Below are 21,169 nucleotides of genomic sequence, written 5' to 3'. Positions count from 1 at the left end.
TGTATGGAATGAGCTGCCAGAGGATGTGGTGGAGGCTGGTACAATTGCAACATTTAAGAGGAATTTGGGTGGGTATATGAATAGGAAGGGTTTGGAGGGATATGGGCCGGGTGCTGGCAGGTGGGACTAGATTGGGTTGGGATATCTGGTCGGCATGGATGGGTTGGACCGAAGGGTCCGTTTCCATGTTGTACATCTCTTCCTTGAATAACTGATGTAAAAGTTGGCCCATCATCTCAACGTACTTTTGTGGGTAGTCCATATCAAGAAAAAAAATTGATTAACTCTTCTACAACCTTTTTAGCCATGATACTGCATAATGACATGGCCTCTGGAAATCTAGTAGAAACATCCACAAATAATGATTCCTACTTTTAGTTTTAGGTAGGGGTCATACGCTATCAATTAAGATTCTTGCAAAAGGTTCCTCAAATGAGGGAATGGATATTAAGGGTGTTAGTTTTTATTGCTGTCTGAGGTTTTCCCATTACTTCACACATGACATATCTGGCAAAATTCAACCACATCTTTATACAGTCTAGGCCAATAAAAATGCTTGTGTAAAAACCTAAAGAACTGCATATGCTATATAACAGAAACAGTAACAAAAGTTGCTGGAAAAGCTCAGCAGGTCTGACAGCATAGCAAAGAATCCCTACAGTGTGGAAACATGCCATTTGGCCCAACAAGTCCACACTGACCCTCTGAAGAGGATCCCATCTGGACCCATTCCCCTACCCTATTACTTTACATCTCCCCTGACTAATGCACCTAACCTACACATCCCTAAACACTATGGGCAATTTAGCATGTCCAGTTCACCTAACCAATACATCTTGGAACTGTGGGAGGAAACCAGATCACCCAAAGAAAACCCACGTAGACATGGGGAAAATGTGCAAACTCCACACAGACAGCTGCCAGAGTCTGGAATCGAACCCGGGCCCCTGGTACTGAGAGGCAGTAGTGCTAACCACTGAGCCTCTGTGCCACATCTGTGGAGAGAGATCAGAGTTAATGTTTCAGATCTAGTGATTCTTCCTGAGAAAACGTTTGTGTTTTGGCTTGATTTTTCCTTACTCCCTAATGACCTCCTACTAGTATTTCATGTGCTCCCGCAACACTTCATGACTACAACTCATCAGTAATAGAACTTGATGAACTTCTGCTCATATGCTTAAATTTATGATGGTCTCCATCTCCTCATGAAGAGTTCATTTTTAAGAGTGTAACATTCTGGGATACACTCAGATTCTTCTTCTGTGTACGTTTTTTGATACAACTACTTTAGTTTGTCATGTTTCTGTTGTATTTCAGCTAATTTCTCTCATCTAAAAATATCTACTTTGTCCTCTATCTATTCTTGTTTTTTCCACCTCAGTCATTCGATCAAAGAGTTTGATAATTTGAACTTCAATCTCCTTATCTTTATTTGTTGATTTCTCCTCCTCCTTCACTGTGCGACTTTGTGAACTTACAGAGTCGAAGTCAAAGAGATGTACAGCACGGAAACAGACCCTTCAGTCTGATTCATCCATGCCGACCAGATATCCCAACCCAATCTAGTCCTACCTGCCAGCACCCGGCCCATATCCCTCCAAACCCCCCTATTCATATACCCATCCAGACGCCTTTTAAATGTTGCAATTGTACTAGCCTCCAACACTTCCTCTGGCAGCCCATTCCACACACGCACCACTCTCCACGTGAAAATGTTGGCCCTTAGATCTCTTTTACATCTTTCCCCTCTCACCCTAAACGTATGCCCTCTAGTTCTGGACTCCCACACCCCAGGAAAAAGACCTTGTCGATTTATCCTATCCATGCCCCTCATGATTTTATAAACCTCTCTAAGGTCACCCCTCAGCCTCCGACACTCCAGGGAAAACAGCCCTAGCCTATTCAACCTCTCCCTATAGCTCAAATCCTCCAACCCTGGCAAAAAAAACTTGCTACCACAGTCAAAAACCCCAGAATATATTTCCTGTAAAACCTCAGTCGCCCAATTTTCCACTGGCTTTTCAATCACAGTAGGCATCACTCCCACCTGTGATCAAGCTACATTACTATCAAGGAAAACTGTAATTCTGAAACTGAGAATTTCCCTATTACTTCAATCACCACTTCACTTTCCGCTGGACTCTGCAACTTCCCTTCATATAATGGAATACTGCTCTTTTAACCATCAACTTCTCATATTACCACTTTTTCTTAATTCATTTTTGGGATGAGGGCATTGTTGACGAGGCCAACATTTATTGCCCATCCCTAATAGCCCAGAGGGCAGTTAAGACTCAACCACAGATATCTGCCTAGAGTCACATGCAGGCCAGGCCAGGCCAGGCAAGGATGGCAGTTTCCCTCATTAAACCAGATGGATTTTTTGACTATAGATTTGTGGTAATCATTAAACTCTTAATTCCAGAATTTAACATTTTCTTTTAATCATTCAATTCGAATTCTACCATCTGCCATGGCGGGATTCAAACCCCAGGTCTCCACAGAATTACCTGGGTCTCTGTATTAACAGTCCAGTGATACTGAATTCCACATCTCCTCATCTCTCACCAAAGACTGACGTATTCCCCTATCTCTTAAAACCTTCATTTCTTTACCCGCTCCTCTTGGCATACATAGGCATAAGCCTTACCCACACAACTCAATTCTTGAAGATCCTGCACTTTTGTGGAAGGAATCAAATTGGGGCAGGAACAGAAAAGTAGGTCAGCTAAGCATACGCAGAGCAGGAACAGAGAGAGCAGCCAACACAAGTTAGCGTTAACCGTACCAGGTTCAGTTAAGCACATGAAGTTCTAAACCGCACGCAACCTGATGTTGAGAGAGCTTATGGTAGATAACCTGTTCATGAATTGTTATGTTATTAATGTTTGAAATTAAAATATGATTAGTCTGCTATACTGTGAAGGCATGAAATCAAGACACAATTGGTCTGCTATGTTGCTAAGGCCAGAAATCGATATGTAACTGGTCAATAAGAGAAAGCGTAAATGAGAAATCGATTTGTTATTGGGCAGTAAGAGAAACGCAGATTCATGTAAAGAAGTGTGATTGTAACCACCAAAAAGCAGACTCTCCATGCAAGGACTCTCTCATCCTGCTGGTTGGGTTTCCTTCCATACAAGTAACAAGGAAGCATATATGGAATGAGCTGCCAAAGGAAATACTGGAAGCTGGTAGAAATACAACATTTAAAAGACAGCTGGATAGGTATATGAACAGGAAGGGTGTAGAGGGATATACCCAAATCGGACTAGATTAATTCAAGATACCTGGTTGGTATGGGCAAGTTGGACTAAAGGGTCTGTTTCTGTACTGGACATCTCTATGATGCTGTAACCCATAACCATCTGATATTTTCACTGCTAATCTTGCAGCCTTAACTCTTTTCTCTTACACCTTATTTTTCACATCAGGAAGTGAACTTTTGAATTCCAAAATAATTGGCTAAGAGCATAATATGTTTGATCTACTTTCAATGCCCTTACATTTGTATCAAAATTACTTTGGTTGACCCTTTCCAACTCAATGTATGCTTGACCAGAGTGTCTCCTTAGATTCCTGAAACGTTGTCTGTAGGCTTCTGGTACTAGCTCATATGTACTTAAAATGGCATTTTTCACCTCATTACAACCCCCAGGCCCCTCCTCTGATAGTGATGAAAATATCTCACTTGCTCAAATCAACAATACCCACATGATCACCAGCCATTTCATTTGTTTAGCCACTTTCTCAAATGAAATGAAAAAGGCTTCTACAACCTTCTTGTCAAATTTCGGCAACGTTTGGACATATTTAAACAGATTCTCACCAGGTCAAAGTCTACAGTGGGGCTGCTCTCCATCACTGCCCTCATCACACCCTCAACCTTTCACTTCTACCTTCATTTTAAACTGACTTGAGTTCTCAGTTCCAAAGTCAAAAACGCTCATTCTCCCTGTTCTTCTGCTGGGGCCTTCCTTTCCTTATTGTTTGCCAAGTCTATTTTTCCTTCTCTTTTTCCTCTGCTGGTGCTATTCTCTCTTTCTGCTTTTTGTCAGCTTTCAATTGTAATTCAAACTGTTTCATTTCCTTTTCATGTTCAAACCGCTTCATTTGCGATTGAATTTTAGCTATTTCCAATGATTCTGTTCACATTTTCAACAATCATAAATGTCAAGCTATTGTTGCAATTACCTCCCATTTTGACACAGACAAAGGCAATCTCAATTCCAGCTTGTCTGCCAATTCCAAACGTTTTGCCTTGCTCATTTCCCATACAACTCCCAAAGTGACTTCTTCCACTGCCAGGAAACTGACTGAAAGAGCCTTTTTTTACATAAGGCACAACCTATTTAAACCAATTGAATTCAACACCCGAAATAAGAAACACCAATACTCATTGCTTTTGAGACTGATAATCCTAAAACTAACCTGGAATTAAGAGATTGTGATACTTTTTGCGAGGTTTGTGGATTGATACTGACAAATTGGTCTCCAATTTGTTAAGACCAGTCCAAACCCCGTCAAAATATATTAAGATAGTCTAGATCCTAACTACTACTAATTTTAAAGGCAAGTGTAAGGCATTGTGTTCCAGATGTAATTAGCTTGATGAAACTTTAGGCAAAACACACTATTTTATACTACAGTTAAAATACAAATTAAAAATACAAGAACTGGCTTAATTATAACTATTTGTTACATACATTAATGACTTGGATGTAAACCACAGAATGTAGATAGTATAATCAGTAAGTGTGCAGATGACATGAAAGTTTGTGGTGCTATCATTGAAGAGGATGATCTCAGGCTACAGCTTGATATTAGTCAGCTGGTAAATTGGGCAGTCACAGCAAATGTAATTTAATCCTGATAGGTACGAGGAAGTACTGAGGAACAAAGAGATCTTGGTGAACAAGTCAATATATCCCTGGAGACGTCAGCACAGTTAGACAGGGTGGTGAAGGTAGCACATCAGATGCTTACCTTCACTAATAAGGGCAGAGAATAAAAAAGGAAGACTTGTTAGAATTTTATAAAACATTGGTTAGGCTAGAGATGGAATACTGCAAACACTTCTGATTATCACATTATCTGAAGGATGTGACTGCATCAGAAAGGGTACAAAGAAGATTCACCAGAGTGTGGTCTGGGATGAAAAGTCTCACTTATAGGCTGGGTTGGTTTTCCTTGGAGCAGAAGAGGCCAATGGAGATATACAAAATTATGAGACACATAGATAGGAGAATCTCTTCCCCACAGCAGATGCAACTTAGACCAGTTTAAGCTAAAGAGTAAGTGGTTTAGAGGAGATTGAAGAAAAATTATTTTCAACTAGTGATAGAAATATGCAACTGCCTGCCTGAAAAGGTGGTGGAGACAGGTACTCCCACAACACTTAAGAAGCAGCACGCTGAGTACTCAAAATGCAGGGGCATAGTTGGGTTTGGACCAAGTGCAAGCAAACAGAATTAACATAGTTTGGTGTTTATTGGTGAGTGTAGACATGATGGGCCAAAGGGCCTGAATGCTGTATGAATCTATGACTCTTAGTTGGCTACTCTGGGTCTAGGCCAAGGACCAAAAGGTGGGGCAGGGAAATGTTGAAGATTAGGGTCCCTTAAAAAACTGATTTGCCTCATTGATCTCAGCATGAGACTTCATTTAACAGCAAATCCCCAGCAGTACTGAACAAAGGGAAGAGTTACAAAAAACAGAGGTACAATACTCATTAAACTAGAGTCAACAATTTCTGCTGCTATACACACCGTATTATCAGTGTGTGGTTTTCAACAATAACTTGTTCTTGGAAAGAATAGCAAACTAACTGTCAGATAAAAGGTGGGCAAGGCATCAATGATTATCTGACATCATGATTGGTTGTCCCATGGTCACTGGCCAAAAGGCTTCACACACTGATTGATATAGCGCAAGTCACCTGCCGTTAGAACATGATATAACAATAAATGCCAGGCTCAGAGAGAAGTACCCAGGACAGGATGTGCTGGGGGAAGCCAAAAGGGGCTAAGCCAGTTCCATGCTGGAATAACTGCATGAGATCAAGCAACTTTGAAAAGCCAAATCTGCACTGGTAAAGCCGTGCAGGGGCCAAGAGATTCAGGAGTCAGGTTCTGCACTGAAGTAACCATGCTGGAACTAGGTCAGATCTGCACTGGACGAGCTGTGCAGGCACCAAGAATAGATAGGCCATATCGGCTATGGAGTTACAGTACCAGAGCAGAAAGGCTTTCCCAACAAACAAAACTCGTAGGCAGTATTTTCAAATTAGGAAGTCCTTACTTCAACTCAGGTGCTCGATGCAAGATCGAAACAATCCATGCCTGTTTGTATCCATGAATTATTCCTCCTGGTCATGGCTGTATATTTTATCTAAAGGTTTATATCTAACCTGATCCTTCTTAAAAACTTAATTAACAATCAGAAAATTATTTCCAAATCTTCAACTGCCTATATTAGGTACTGAGATTGTGATACCCAGAAGGCACAAGTGGCAAGCAGACTCAATGGGTTGAAAGGATTGCTCCAGCTTTTATTCTTATGATCTTAGAATTAGCATATTTCGGATCCGATGGCACACTTGACTTAGTTCTGGGGGATCCATTAGGGCATTGTCAGGATATCAGACAAATATTTTCTACACTACAGAATAAATAGTGCATACTTTTCATGAACAAGGCATTGGAGTAGGTTGACGAGGGCAGGGCAGTAGACAGTCATATGGATTTTAGAAAGACCTTTGATAAGGTTCCACATGATTGTCTGCTCTGGAAGGTTAGGTCGCATGGAATCCAGGGCAAGCTGACAAATTGGATACACAATTGGCTTGATGGTAGAAAGCAGAGGGTAACAATGGAAGGATCCTTCTTGGACTGTGACAAGTGGAGTGTCTCAAGGGGTCCATGCTGGGCCCATTGCTTTTTGTTATCTATATCAATGATTTGAATGAGGATGTACAAGGCATGATTAGGAAGTTTACAGATGACACTAAAATAGGCGGTATCGTGGACAGTGAGGAAGGTTATCAGCAATTGCAGCAGGACCTTGATCAGCTGGGGAAGTGGGCTGAGGAATGGCAAATGGAGTTTAATATAGGTAAGTGTGTGGAATTGCATCTTGGAAAGATAAATCAGGTAGGAGTTTCATGGTGAATGGTAGGGCCTAAGGAATATAGTGGAACAGAGGGACCTTGCAGTTCAGGTGCACTGTTTTCTGAAAGTAGGGTCACAGGTAGACAGGGCAGTGAAGGAGGCTTTCGGCACACTGGCCTTCATCAGTCAGGGCACTGAGTATAGAAGTTGGGAAGTTATGTTGCAGTTATACAGGACGTTGGTGAGGCCGCACTTGGAGTGTTGTATTCAGTTTTGGTCACCTTGTTATAGGCAGTATGTTACTAAACTGGAAAGAGTGCAGAAGAAATTTACAAGGATGTTGAGTTATCGGGAGAGGTTGGACAAGCTCGGACTTTTTTCTTTACAGCAGTGGAGATTGAGGAGGGGATCTTGCAGAAGTCTGTAAAATAATGAGACACAGCGAGAGGGTGAATGCACTCTGTTTTTCCTAGGGTTGGGGAATAGAGAACTAGAGGGCACCAGTGTAAGGTTAGAATGGGAAGAATAGAAGGGAACCTGAGGAGCAACATTTTTAGATTAGATTAGATTCCCTACAGTGTGGAAACAGGCCCTTCGGCCCAACAAGTCCACACTGACCCTCTGAAGAGCAACACACCCAAACCCAGTCCCCTACATTTACCCCTTCACCTAACACTATGGGCAATTTAGCATGGCCAATTCACCTACCCTGCACATTTTTGAACTGTGGGAGGAAACCGGAGCACCCAGAGGAAACTCACACAGACACGGGCAGAATGTGCAAATTCCACACAGACAGTTGCCTGATGCGGGAATTGAACCTAGGTCTCTGGCACTGTGAGGCAGCAGTGCTAACCACTGTGCCACCCAGAGGATTGCCAGTAGAAGTGGTTGAGGCTAGTACAGTAACAACATTTAAAAGGCATTTGGACAAATATATGGATAAGAAAGGTTTAGAAGAATATGGGGCAAGTGCACGGAAATGGGATGAGTGTGGATGGACATTTTGGATGGCATGGACCAGTTTGGGCCAAATAACCTGTTTCTGTGCTGTAGGACTCTATGACTCTAGAGTGTAAGAGTTGGGATGTTATATTACTGTTGTATAAGTCATTGGTGAGGACACACTTGGAGTATTGTGTATAGTTTTGGTCACCCTGTTATAAGAAAGACATAGTTAAACTGGAACGAGTTCAAAGAAGATTTATGAGGATGTTGCCAGGACTAATAGGCCTGAGTTGTAGGGAGAAGTTGGCCAGGATAGGACTTTTTTTCTTGAACTGTAGGGGAATGAGGGGTGACCTTATTGAGGTATACAAAATCATGAGGAGCGTAGATCGGATTAATGCTTACAGTCTTTTACCAAGGGATGGGAAATTGAAAACTAGAGGACATTGTTTTTAGATGAGAGGGGAAAGATTTAAGGAGGACCAGAGGGGCAACTTCAAGCAGACAGTGGCACGTATATGGAAGGGGCTGCCAGAGAAAGTGTTGAGGCAGGGACAGTAGCAACATTTTAAAACATTTGGATAGATAATGCAACAATGCCTAAAATAAAACATACCGGCAGAGAGCCTTCCTACTCACACCCCAAATGATTACTTGGACATTGCAGAGATTGCAAGTTATAGTAAACTTCCAGTATTTCAGGTAGATAACTTTTGCCGGTTTATTGAGAGTGCCAGTTAAAATGAAGTTTGTTGTATTATCTTCAAAACGTATTGATTAAGTTTAAGCAATAGACTTCCATCTTCACATCGTTTTGCTGAAATCCAGTACATTAAGCTTGATGAAAATTGTCCAGTAAATTGGTTAAAGTTAATCAACAGTAGAATCACAGAATCCTTACAGTGCAAAAAGAGGCCCATCAGATCTGCATAAACCCTCTGAAAAGCATCCCACCCAGACTCATCCAATCCCCATAAGCCCGCACGAGGCTTTGACAATGGGTAACCCATCTAATAGGTGAGGATTGTAAAATCTAACAGTTAACTAGATGATGAAGTGTGTTGTACAAGATGACCTTTTTAAATATTATGAATATAAAGAAATTAAATTAAAAACATACCTTTCTTGTGATTAAACTCCGCTTCCAAGACTTCTCTCACTTTGCTCACCCAGTTGTCATATGACTGGGCTCGCTCTTTAACTCCATAAAGCATTGATGGGAGCTCATCTAGTGTGTACCGGTACCTAGTTTGGAGAAAGAAATAAAAACATTGACCATTCACTAATTCCTTATTTTTCTTTCCATAGGATTGTATCGGACAAAAACAAATAGTTTCAGTACAAGTCGTCCATATTTAAGGACATGTTTTCAAAACATGGTATAGATCAGTTGGAAAGGTTGGTCAGAGAAATGGAAAATTGAGTTTAATCCAGCCAGGTGTTACGTGATACATTTTGGGAGGTCAACTGCAAGAGGAATGAATACAATAAATGGTAGTGTTACGAAGCGGAGGTCAACACCTTTGTAATTAAAACCCAAAACATGCAGAGAAGATAACCTCATCTTGTAGTCAGACAAATGGTATCATCTACCTCTTACCCCAAACTGTTTCAAAGGAGTGTTTAAATGAAATTGAATACTCACTTTATTGAATACTCCTGATACTCACTTTATAGCTAACTCGTCATTTATTTACCTAACTCCAACAATGAGCCACTAACAAACAAAGTAATTGCTTCCTAACTACTATCTATTCCCTAACTGAATTTAAATTCTATTCCAGTTTAAATGCTGTTTCAATAATACAGGTCCCACTTATATAAACCCAATTAAGAACAATAAATTAAAACTTAATCTTTCAAAACTGCAGTGAAAATACATCTTCCTGAATTGTCCTCATCCTCTCCTCTGATTCTGCTGTCTCTCCTGCTGTCTGAAACACATTCTCAGTCTGTTGAATTCTGGTGTCTGAAATATTAGCTGAACATGCCTTGTAGCTTCATAAGTAGATGTTTTTTTCCCTAAGAGATGGAACATTCTTGTGACAGCCCAGTATTTCTTAGATAACAGGTTGTTCCGTATTCAGATGACAGTTGGCTCTCCCTTAATTTTCAAATATTCTGGTTTTATATACCCCTATGACACATTCAGTTTTTATAATCTGATTGCTTTGACACCCTGAAACCAATCTATTTTAAGTTCAATATGTCCTTAGTCTCCAACTGTCTTTTTAAATTAACTGGCTCAATTTACACTGGTGTCTGGGTAAAATTCTACTTGGGCCTGACAACTGTAAAACTTCAATAGACTGTTTCATTTCAAGAACTTGCAGCTGCACAGACATTCATCTTAACTGTAAGCACAGAAAAGAATACTATTTCTTAAAGGGACGACAATGCTTTCCCACAATTTTACAATTCTTACACACCAACTTCATGACAGTAGGAACCTTAGGAACATTGATAGGCAGAGGGATCTTAGAGAGTGCCCAGAAAGTGGAAGCACAAACTGGAGGGGTGATCAAGGTGGCATATGGCATGTTTGCCTTCATTAGTCAGGTCATTGAGTATAAAAATTGACAAGCAATATTGCTGCTTTATAAAACTTTAGTCAAGCCCCATTTGGAGTATTGTGCTCAGTTCTGCACTCCATATTATGGGAAGGATGCGGACGTTTTAGAGAGGGTGCAAAAGAGATTTACCAGAATGCTACCTGGATTGGACTGTATTAGCTATAAGGAGAGGCTGCACAAACTTGGATTATTTTCACTCAAGTGTGGGAGGCTGAAGGGTGACCTGGAGGAGCATATAAATGATGAAACGCATGGACAGAGTGAATAGTTGGAGTTTCTTTCAGAGGATGGAAATGTCAAATATTAGGGGGTATAAGCTTAAGGGCCATGTGCTAGGAAAGTTTTATTTTCACACAAAAGGATTGTCACAACCACCTAAAGGAGCAGTGCTCCAAAAGCTAGTGCGTCAAATAAACCTGTTGGACTATAACATGGTGTTGTGTGATTTTTAATCAGTTTAAACATACTGATACATAAAATAAGTCAACTTACCTGAGACAGAGGTTCGTAACTGGGCAATTGCATAGATCCTTAATGTGATAAAGACACACAAGCCGATTGGGATCGCAAGTACATGTAACAGCAGACAGGAAACATGTTGTCTTGCACGTCTCACACTGTCGTTCGTCATCTGGTAGCAGTTCAAATGCCTCTTGTTCAGAATCAACAATACCCTAAAAATGGATAAAATTTTCAACTGAATCTAGAGGATCTGGAATTGACAATGTTAATTTTACTCCTCGCTCCTCACAAACCTAGCCTGCTGAATATTTTAGAAGCTTTTTTTTAATACTTGTACATGGGATGGAGATGTTGCTGGCTTGGCCAGCTTTTTGTTCCATTCATACCATTTCCCTGCACTATTTTCTCTTTGAAATACTTATCCAATTACCTCTGTAAAGACTAAATTGAATGTGCCATCTACCATCTCATCCAGTGCATTTGAAATCGTGACCATCCATTGAGTGAAAGACTGTTCCCCAGAAATTCTTTTGTTTATGTGACAACACTTGATATAACCACATAGGCCCTTGGACCACCGGAAAAGGTACTTCCAATTTAACAAAGCCCTCATTTTCATGCTCGGTGTGCCTGAATGAGGGTCCCAGATTGAAAAGAAGGCCCTAAAGAGCCACTCTTTTCCTGTTGGCTCCTATAGTCCGTTGAATCTCACAACACTTGCCTGACTCCAGAGAATCCATCATATAGGCTGCAGTACAATATTTCCAACACTCCAGTTGGCACTGCCAATACTGCAAAGCTATTGGAGGTAGGATGTTTGCTCAAGTTTGGCCTTAATTCAGTGGGAAACCTCTGACAGTCCAAATATCGAAATTTTGCCAACCTTCTGGAGAAAGACAATGTAGATCACCCAACAGTTCTACAACTGGCAGACAATACTCACCTCTTCTCAACTGAACTCCAATCATGAGGTGAGCAAGGACATGGGCAGAAAAGTTTTGAATGGCCTCAAGTTAACAGACTATGGATTGTGTGAAGCCGGCCAGTAGTTAAAATCAAGAGATGACAAAGAAGATAAGGATGAGGTTTCAGTAGCAGATAAGCTGAGGTAAGTGCAAAGTTGGACATCATTTATTTTGGCCTGAAAATCAAAGTATATATCGTCAAAAACTTACTTTGGAGGTCAGTGATAGAGGGTGTAAAATAATTCAATTTAGCTTCAAATGGTTGCCAAGACAAGGTATGAAGAGCTGGCCAGAGTCTTGCCAGACCATTAGGCTGCGCACTCAGTTGAGGGGAAGAGGTTGAAAAGGAAAATCTTTTTCACGGTAATCTCAGTCCGTGCAGGATTTGAATGTATGCTGTTGGCATCACTCTGCACTGCAAAGCAGCCATCCAGCCAACTGAGCTAACTGACTACCCCAAAATAGGAAAGTTACAGAGTTTGTGACTAGAAAAGAGACGCTAAACTTCAATAACATGAACTCACTCCACATCTCAAGAAATGTGCCAATGGATATAACAAAGGCATAGGTCCTGACAACATTCAGTTGCAATGTGGAGGAACTCTAGAAGTAGCTGTGAACTGAGCCATAATTACAATACTGGCATTTGTCCAATGTTACGACAAGAGACAGCCAGTCCAAAATTCAGGCTTTCTACCTCTGTATTCATGACACAGTAAATCTAACGTTCAAAAACTCTCAAAACTGACACAAATGGTTCCAAACCAGACTTTTTGAATAATCAATACGAGACTCTACGAATAATTAATTCCAGACACCAATTTGTATTTTAATAATGTTAAGACTCTCCTGCTCCTCGGATGCTGCCTGACCTGCTGTGCCTTTCCAGCACCACACATTCAACAAAACAAAAATTAAGCCAAGTAATCTAACTGATTTGTGCAGTCAGCTCAAAACCCTTTTGCTTTCTGCCCCATTCACATAAGAGACAGAATGACAAACAAACAATTAAGGGATAAATAGAAAAAAAAATTGACTGGCACCGTGGAGCAGCATAGTGGCTCACTCTTGCCTCACAGCACCAGGGACCCGGGTTCTATTCCTGCCTTGGGTGACTGTCTGTGTGGAGTTTGCACATTCTTCCTGTGTCTGCGTGGGTTTCCTCAGAGTGCTCCGGTTTCTTCCCACAATACAAAGATGAGCAGGGTAGGTAAATTGGCTGTGCTAAATTGCCTGTTGTGTTCAGGGATATGTAGGTTACGTGCATTAGTTTAGTCTGGGTTAAATGTAGAGTAATACGGCAGGGGAAATGGGTCTGTGAGAGATACTTTTCGATCAGTGCAGACTTGTTGGGCCGAAGAGCCTGTTTCCACACTAAGGATTCTATTCTATTACTCAAGTGATTTTTATGGTGCATTGTTTCACCGACAACACATAATGGTTTCTTAGTCAATTTGCTGAAGATATCAATCAGGGTCACCTTTATGGTTCACTCAGATAAAGACAGTAATACTTATAAACAAACAAATTGCTGGAAAAATTCAGCAGGTCTGGCAGCATGCATGGAAATAAAGTTGAGTTAACATTTCAAGTCCAGTGACCCTTCCTCAGAACCAGTTATCTGCTTTCTCTCCAAAGATGCTGCCAGACTTACTGTGTGTGTTTGTTTCTCATTTCCAGCATCCACAGTTCTTTGGGTTTTTTAAAAATAATATTTACTACCCAGTTTCCTATTCCCTGAGTTTCAAAGAACTTCTAATGGGAAATTAGGCATACAGCTTTCAAATCTTCATGCTGTAGCATCAACAGCCAGATTCCTTCTGACAGAAAGGACAGTCTAAAACCCAACTCCAACACAGACCACTCCCTGACAGACTAACTGTTTCTTCCAAGGGGTCCAAGTTACCAGTCAACATCTGCCATCTGCTTGAGCATAAAATCGGTTTCCAGATTTACGAGAACCAATTCTAGGGTAGTATATAATCATGGCTCAATTCACAGTTACTTCTGGAGTTCATCCGTATCGCAGTTGAATGTTGTCAGGCTGTCTTTGCTGTATTCAGTTGCACATTTCTTGATGAGATACGAATTCTGCCGGATGGGTCACAGTCATTCAATGGTTAGCACTGCTGCCTCTCAGTGCAAGGGGCCTGGATTTGATTGCACTCTCGGGGAACTGTCTGTGTGGGTTTGCACGTTCTTCCCCACCTCTGCATGGGTTTCCTCCCACAGTCCAGAGATCTACAAATTGGTGGACTGGCCATGCTAAATTGCCCATAGCGTCCAGGGTTGTATAGGTCAAGTGGATTAGGCATGGGAATTACAGGGTTACAGGGATAGGTAGGATGCTCTTTGGAGGGTCAGCATGGACTCAATAGGCCGAATTCTAATTCCCAGATACTAAGCTTGTTAATAACCCACATCTGCCATCTGTTTAAACATAATGCTCTTCCACAGTAATAAAGCATCTGCAAAACCTTTTGATCAGTAACTTCTAGTCCTCAAAAATAAACAAAACCTTGTTTTGTCTCTTCCTGCTGACAAATTGTCATCCACAGTCCAAAGTAATCTTAAACTCAGTTCCCAGTTCCAAACCAAAACTGATAAAACTAATGAAAAAAATCGAGGTCTTGAGGGCTCGAAAACCAACCATATGAAAAATTGTCAGGTACCGTATGTCTGGTCCAAGAACACCCGGACAAATCCAGTCTGGCCACTTACACCACCCACGCCCTCCACCTCCTCCAGGATTTCCGCTTCCCCGGTCTGCCTGACCTGCTGTGCTGTTCCAGCAATAAAGTTTCAGCTTTGATCTCCAGCGTCTGCAGACCTCACTTTCTCCACTTACAGACACAGTCAACACTCAACCATCAAAAAGATGGAAAACATACTCAATTGCACTATCTCACAGCTCTTCACAGAATTTTACAGTACAAAAGACAGACATGCAGCTTATCATTCCAGCACCAGCCCTCTGAATGGTCCTCACTGAAATGCTCACTTTATTGTCTTCGCCTCACGACACTGCTACATTGTTACCATTTTATTCTGAAGGGTCTGATTGCACCTATCTCACTACACTGAGGCATTCCAGATCTTTTCCACACATTTTGTGACTAAACTTTCATGTCACTTTAGATTCTTTTGACAGTTGTTTTAAATCTGTTCCATTCTATTTTTGATCATTAATGAGTGTGGTGAGTTCCTCCTGATCTACTCTGTCCAGACAGATGATTTTGAAGACCACTATTCCTCTCAATAACTTCTTCAATCTATGCATACAACTAAAACAGCTCATCCCTTCTTGAAAAGCTTTAAGGCCTCCACATCCTGTAAAGTGCAAGCCTGAAACTGGACACACTAACTAATGTCTGAGACAAGTTCAACGTAACCTAATTTCTCTGGCATTTTATTTTTCTATTAATAAAGCACCAATTTATACACCCACATCCCTCCACACCTGCACTCCCTTCAGATTTGTGCTTCTTTTGTCTCTCCATGTTCTTTGTACCATAGTAAACTACTTCACATTTCACCGCATTGAACCTGATCAGCCACTCATCCAAGCATCTCCTTCTGAAGTTCTAAACAATCCTCCTCAGTTCAAAATTTCATATCATCCACAAACCTGTGCATAAAGATTGGGTTGTCAAAATGCCAAATCATGAAAAGGATCTAATAGTGACCCGAGGACCTGTGTGACAAACTTCCACCATTTTGAAATACATCCATTAACTACTACACAGCAGTTTATTTTCCGTCAGTAGCCAATTTTGTATCCATGTTACAACTGTGGCTTTTCCTGCAGGAGCTAGAAATTCGCTGATATATCTGATATGAATTACTTGATCAAGCATCTTTTAGAAATTCAAGTACACTGTGACTACTGCAAACGACTCCAGCAATGTTGTCAAAAGTAACTTTTCCTTTGAAGAAAATATAGCCCTATGTTTCCAGAGTTTCCACTCAAACAGAATATCTAATATCTTCTCAACAGCAACAAGTTGCAGTGTCTGAATTAATTCCTTGATGCCCTAGTTAGGGTACTGGAGTTGGAACTGGATGAACTTAGGATCATTTGGGAGGCAGAGACAGTTAAAGTTACAGAGAGATGGTTACTCTTAGATGGGGGCGGCATGGTGGCACAGTGGTTAGCACTGCTGCCTCACAGTGCCTGAGACCCGGGTTCAATTCCTGCCTCAGGCGACTGACTGTGTGGAGTTTGCACGTTCTCCCCGTGTCTGCGTGGGTTTCCTCCGGGTGCTCCGGTTTCCTCCCACAGTCCAAAGATGTGCAGGTCAGGTGAATTGGCCATGCTAAATTGCCCATAGTGTTAGGTAAGGAGTAAATGTAGGGGTATGGGTGGGTTGCGCTTCGGCGGGTCGGTGTGGACTTGTTGGGCCGAAGGGCCTGTTTCCACACTGTAATGTAATCTAATCAGTAATCTAATCTAGAAATGAAGATAGTTGGGCGACTGTTAGAAGGGGTAGGAAACAGGTCAGTGCAGGAATTCCCTGTGGCTGCTCCTCTATATAACAAATGTACCGTTTTGGATTTGGTGGTGATGGTGGTGGTGGTGAGGGGGGTAAGCTACTTACTAGGGGTAAGCTATAGGGTACAGGTCTCTGGCACAGAGTCTATCCATTTTGCTCAGAATTGCATCAGGCATTGGGAACTTTATAGTTAGGGGGACAGATCAGAGATACTATGGGAATGAGAGAGACTTGCAGTTGGTGTGTTGCCTCCGAGGTGCTAGTGTTAGGGAAAGTAGTGGACTTGTAGCAGTCCAATACCACATCACACAAGGCTTGAGTATTGACTCGTTTATTTGTGAGCTCACAGGGAGAGACAAAGCAACCAGCTCGATTGGATGGCCACTAGTCATAGAGTCATGGAGATGGTACAACACGGAAGCAGACCCTTCGGTCCAACTCGTCCATGCGAACCAGATATCCCAACTCAATCTAGTCCCACATGCCAGCACCTGGCCCATATCTTTCCAAACCCTTCCTATTCATATACCCATCCGGATGCCTTTTAAATGTTACAATTGTACTGGCCTCCACCACTTGCTCAGGCAGGTCATTCCATACATGTAACTACCCTCTGCGGGTCACCCCATAGTCTCCGACGTTCCAGGGAAAACAGCCCTAGCCTATTCAATCTCTGCTGTAGCTCAAATCCTCCAACACTGGCAAATTTCTTGTCAATCTTTTCTGAACCCTTTCACATTTCACAACATCCTTCCGATAGGGAGGAGACCAGAATTGCATGCAATATTCCAATAGTGGCCTAACCAATGTCCTGTACAGCTGCAAATGACCTCCCAAATCCTGTCACTCAATAAGATACAGAGAGTTGTGAGATTATGTAGGATAAAATCAATTAACAATTAATAAACTGTTAATTGCAAGACAACAAGCAAGCTAGGCACCTTGCCAAGTCATTAGCTTCAGTCACATAACATCTGGACAGCGTCGGTTAGTAGCTGATAAGCAGGTGTTAGTATAGCTCCATGCAAAGAGAAGAATTTGTTTATCAGGTATCAATACAGATGCAAGGCCAACCACCTTAGCTGGGCATGGGAAAACATAGGCTTTTAGCAAGCAGGCCCTAAGGCAAGATTCAAAATGGTTTCCAGGCTTTTAATATGTGACAAAATGGATGCCACGAATCTAACAATTTTCCCAAAGCCAGGGTCTGAGATGTCTCGGATCATGTTTTCAGGATCCTTGGGGGGAGGGGGAGCAGCCCCAAGTTATGGTCCACATAGGCACCATGGACATAGGTAGGAAAAGGGATCGGAAAGTAAGGCAGAAATTCAAGGAGCTAGGGTGAAAGCTTAGAGTTAGAACAAACAGAGTTTTTATCTCTGGTTTGTTACCCATGCCATGTGCTATCAAGATGAGGAGCAGTTGAACACGTGGCTACAAGGGTGGTGCAGGAGGGAGGGTTTCGGATACCTGGATAATTGGGGCTCATTCCCCAGAACTCCCCAGGTAGGTGGGACCTCGAGAAACAGGAGGTCTACACCCGAACCACAGGGGCACTAATATCCTGGGGGTGAAATTTGCTAATGTTGTTTGTGAGAATTTAAACTAATTCAGCAGGGGTACAGGCACCTGAATTGCAGCTCTAGTGTAAAAAGGTTGAAAGTAGCGAAGTCATGAATGAGGTTTCAAAGGTCGCACGAAATTACTGGCAGGCAGGAGGGTGGTTTGAAGTGCATCTATTTCAACGCCAGGAGCATTCAGAATAAGATGGGTGAACTTGCGCATGGGTTGGTACCTGGGACTTCGATGTTGTGGCCATTTGGGAGACATGGATAGAACAGGGACAGGAATGGTTGTTGCAGACTCTGGGGTTTAGATGCTTCAGTAAGATCAGGGAAGGTGTAAAAAGAGGGGGAGGTGTGGAATTGTTAGTCAAGGACAGTATTATAGTGGCAGAAAGGACATTTAAGGATGCATCTATTGAGGTAGTATGGGCTGAAGTTAGAAACAGGAGTTTTTTTTATACATCACTGAATGGGTCCAGAGATGTAGAGGAAAGGATTACAAAGATGATTCTGGATAGGAGCGAAATTAACAGGGTAATTGTTAGGGGAGACTTTAAATTTCCAAATATTGATTACGCTATAGTTCAAGAACTTTGGATGCAGCAGTTTTTTTCCATTGTGCGCAGGAGGGTTTTCTGACAGTACGTAGACAGAGGCGAGGTCACATTGGATTTAGTACCAGGAAACGAACCAGGTCAGATGTCAGATTTGAAGTAGGTAAGCACTTTGGTGATAGTGACCATAGTTCGGTTACTCTTACTTTAGCGATGGAGATGGAGGGCAAGAGATATAGCTGGGGGAAGAGGTGATTATGATGCGAATAGGCAAGATTTAGGATGCACAGGATGGGGAAGGAAACTGCCGGGGGTGGGCACAATTGACAAGTGGAGCTTGTTCAAGGAACAGCTACTGCTTGTCCTTGATAGGTATGTACCTGTCAGGCAGGCAGGAAGTGGTCGAGCTAGGGAACTGTAGTTTACTAAATAAGTTGAATCCCTTGTCAAGAGGAAGGAGGAAGCTTATAGAACATAGAACATAGAAGAATACAGCGCAGTACAGGCCCTTGGCAGGCAGGAAGTGGTCGAGCTAGGGAACTGTAGTTTACTAAATAAGTTGAATCCCTTGTCAAGAGGAAGGAGGAAGCTTATGTTCGGATGAAACATGACGGCTCAGTTAGGGCACTTGAGAGTTACAAGTTACTAGGAAGGACCTAAAGAGGGAGCTAAGAGCAGCGAAGAGTGGACATAAGTAGTCTTTGGCAGGTAAAAGCTTAAAAATGTGTTGCTGGAAAAGCGCAGCAGGTCAGGCAGCGTCAGGATACTTTTATCTTAGCCTGCTTGGCACACTCTCCTCATTCCTGAAGAAGGGCTTATGCCCAACACGTCAATTCTCCTGTTCCTTTGACGCTGCCTGACCTGCTGCGCTTTTCCAGCAACACATTTTTAAGCTCTGATCTCCAGCATCTGCAGTCCTCACTTTCTCCTTTGACAGGTATAAACCAAGGAAAACCCAAAAACTTTCCATGGGTATGTCAGGAATAAAAGAATAGGAGAGTGAGGTCTGCAGATGCTGGAGATCAGAGTTGAGTGAGTGTTGCTGGAAAAGCACAGCAGGTCAGGCAGCATCCGAGGATAAAACATTTAATGTGTACATGGATTTCAGTAAGGGGTTTGATAAGGTTCCCTACATAGGCTATTGCACAAATTCAGATTAATGATGAAGGCTCTGGTCCAAAACGTCCATTTTCCTGCTCCCCGGATGCTGCCTGACCTGATGTGCTTTTCCAGCAACACACTCTCAACAGGAATAAAAGAATGACTAGGGTAAGATTAGGGCCAGTCAAGGACAGTAGTGGGAAGTTGTGCGTGGAATCCAAAAGAGAGGTGCAAAATGAATATTTTTCATCAGTATTAACACAAGAAAAAGACAATGCTGTTGAGGAGAATATTGAGATACAGGCAACTACAATAGATAAGATTGAGGTGCACAAAATGGTGGTGTTAGCATTCTGGAAAGTGTGAAAATAGATAATCTTCCTGGGCCATGTGGCATTGATCCTCTGATTCCCTGGGAAGCCAGAGAGGAGATTACAGAGCCTTTGGCTTTGATCTTTATGTCTGCATTGTTTATAGGAATAGTGCCAGAAGACTGGAGGATAGCAAATGTTGTCCCCTTGTTCAAGAAGGGAAGTAGAGACAACCCTGGTAATTATAGACCCGTGAGCCTTACTTCGATTGTGGGTAAAGTATTGGAAAAGGTTATAAGAGGTAAGGTTTTTTATAATCATCTAGAAAGGTATAAATTGGTTAGGGATAGTCAACACGGTTTTGAAGGGTAGGTCGTGCCTCACAAACCTGATTTAATTCTTTGAGATGTACGGGTAAATGAGGGTAAAGCAGTTGATGTGGTTTTAAATGGATTTCAGTAAAGGAATTTGATAAGGTTCCCCACAGTAGGCTATTGCACAAAATACAGATACATGGGATTGAGGATGATTTAGCGGTTTGGATCATAAATTGGCTAGTTGAAAGAAGACAGAGGGTGGTGATGATGGGAAATGTTCATCCTGGACTTCAGTCACTAGTGGTGTACTGCAAGGATCTGTTTTTGGGCCACTGCTGTATGTCATTTTTATAAATGACCTGGATGAGGGCGTAGAAGGATGGGTTAGTAAATTTGTGGATAACACTAACGTCGGTAGAGTTGTGGATAGTGACAAAGGATATTATGGGTCACAGAGGGACATAGATAAGCTGCAGAGCTGGGCTGAGAGGTGGCAAATGCAGTTTAATGCAGAAATGTTTGAGGTGATTCATTTTGGATGGAGCAATAGAAATAAAGAGTACTGGGCTAATGGTAAGATTCTTGATGGTTTAGGTGAACAGAGATCTCTGTGTCCATGTGCATAGGTCCCTGAAAGTTATCACCCACGTTGATAGGGTCGTTAAGGCAGCATACAGTGTGTTCGCTTTTATGGGTAGAGGGATTGAGTTTTGTAGCCACGAGGTCATGTTACAGCTGTACAAAACTCTGGTGCGGCCACACTTGGAGTAT

At 42.0% G+C, this 21,169-nt stretch overlaps 1 protein-coding gene across 1 annotated transcript in view; it reads right to left on the bottom strand.

Annotated features, from left to right (window-relative positions):
- kdm5a (lysine (K)-specific demethylase 5A) overlaps window positions 1-21,169 on the bottom strand; it is a 207,806-nt gene that overhangs the window by 86,211 nt on the left and 100,426 nt on the right. Inside the window, exons 15-16 of the mRNA XM_043708905.1 lie at window positions 11,123-11,304; window positions 9,178-9,302 (exon numbers count right to left, since the gene is read on the bottom strand). Of these exons, the coding sequence (XP_043564840.1) occupies window positions 9,178-9,302; window positions 11,123-11,304 (307 nt within the window). The remainder of the gene's footprint in view (window positions 1-9,177; window positions 9,303-11,122; window positions 11,305-21,169) is intronic.

The sequence above is a fragment of the Chiloscyllium plagiosum genome, chromosome 19, assembly GCF_004010195.1.
Source record: "Chiloscyllium plagiosum isolate BGI_BamShark_2017 chromosome 19, ASM401019v2, whole genome shotgun sequence".
NCBI classification, from domain to species: domain Eukaryota; kingdom Metazoa; phylum Chordata; class Chondrichthyes; order Orectolobiformes; family Hemiscylliidae; genus Chiloscyllium; species Chiloscyllium plagiosum.
The sequence above is the reverse complement of the archived record's forward strand: the minus strand, read 5'-3'. Positions and strand labels throughout refer to the sequence as shown.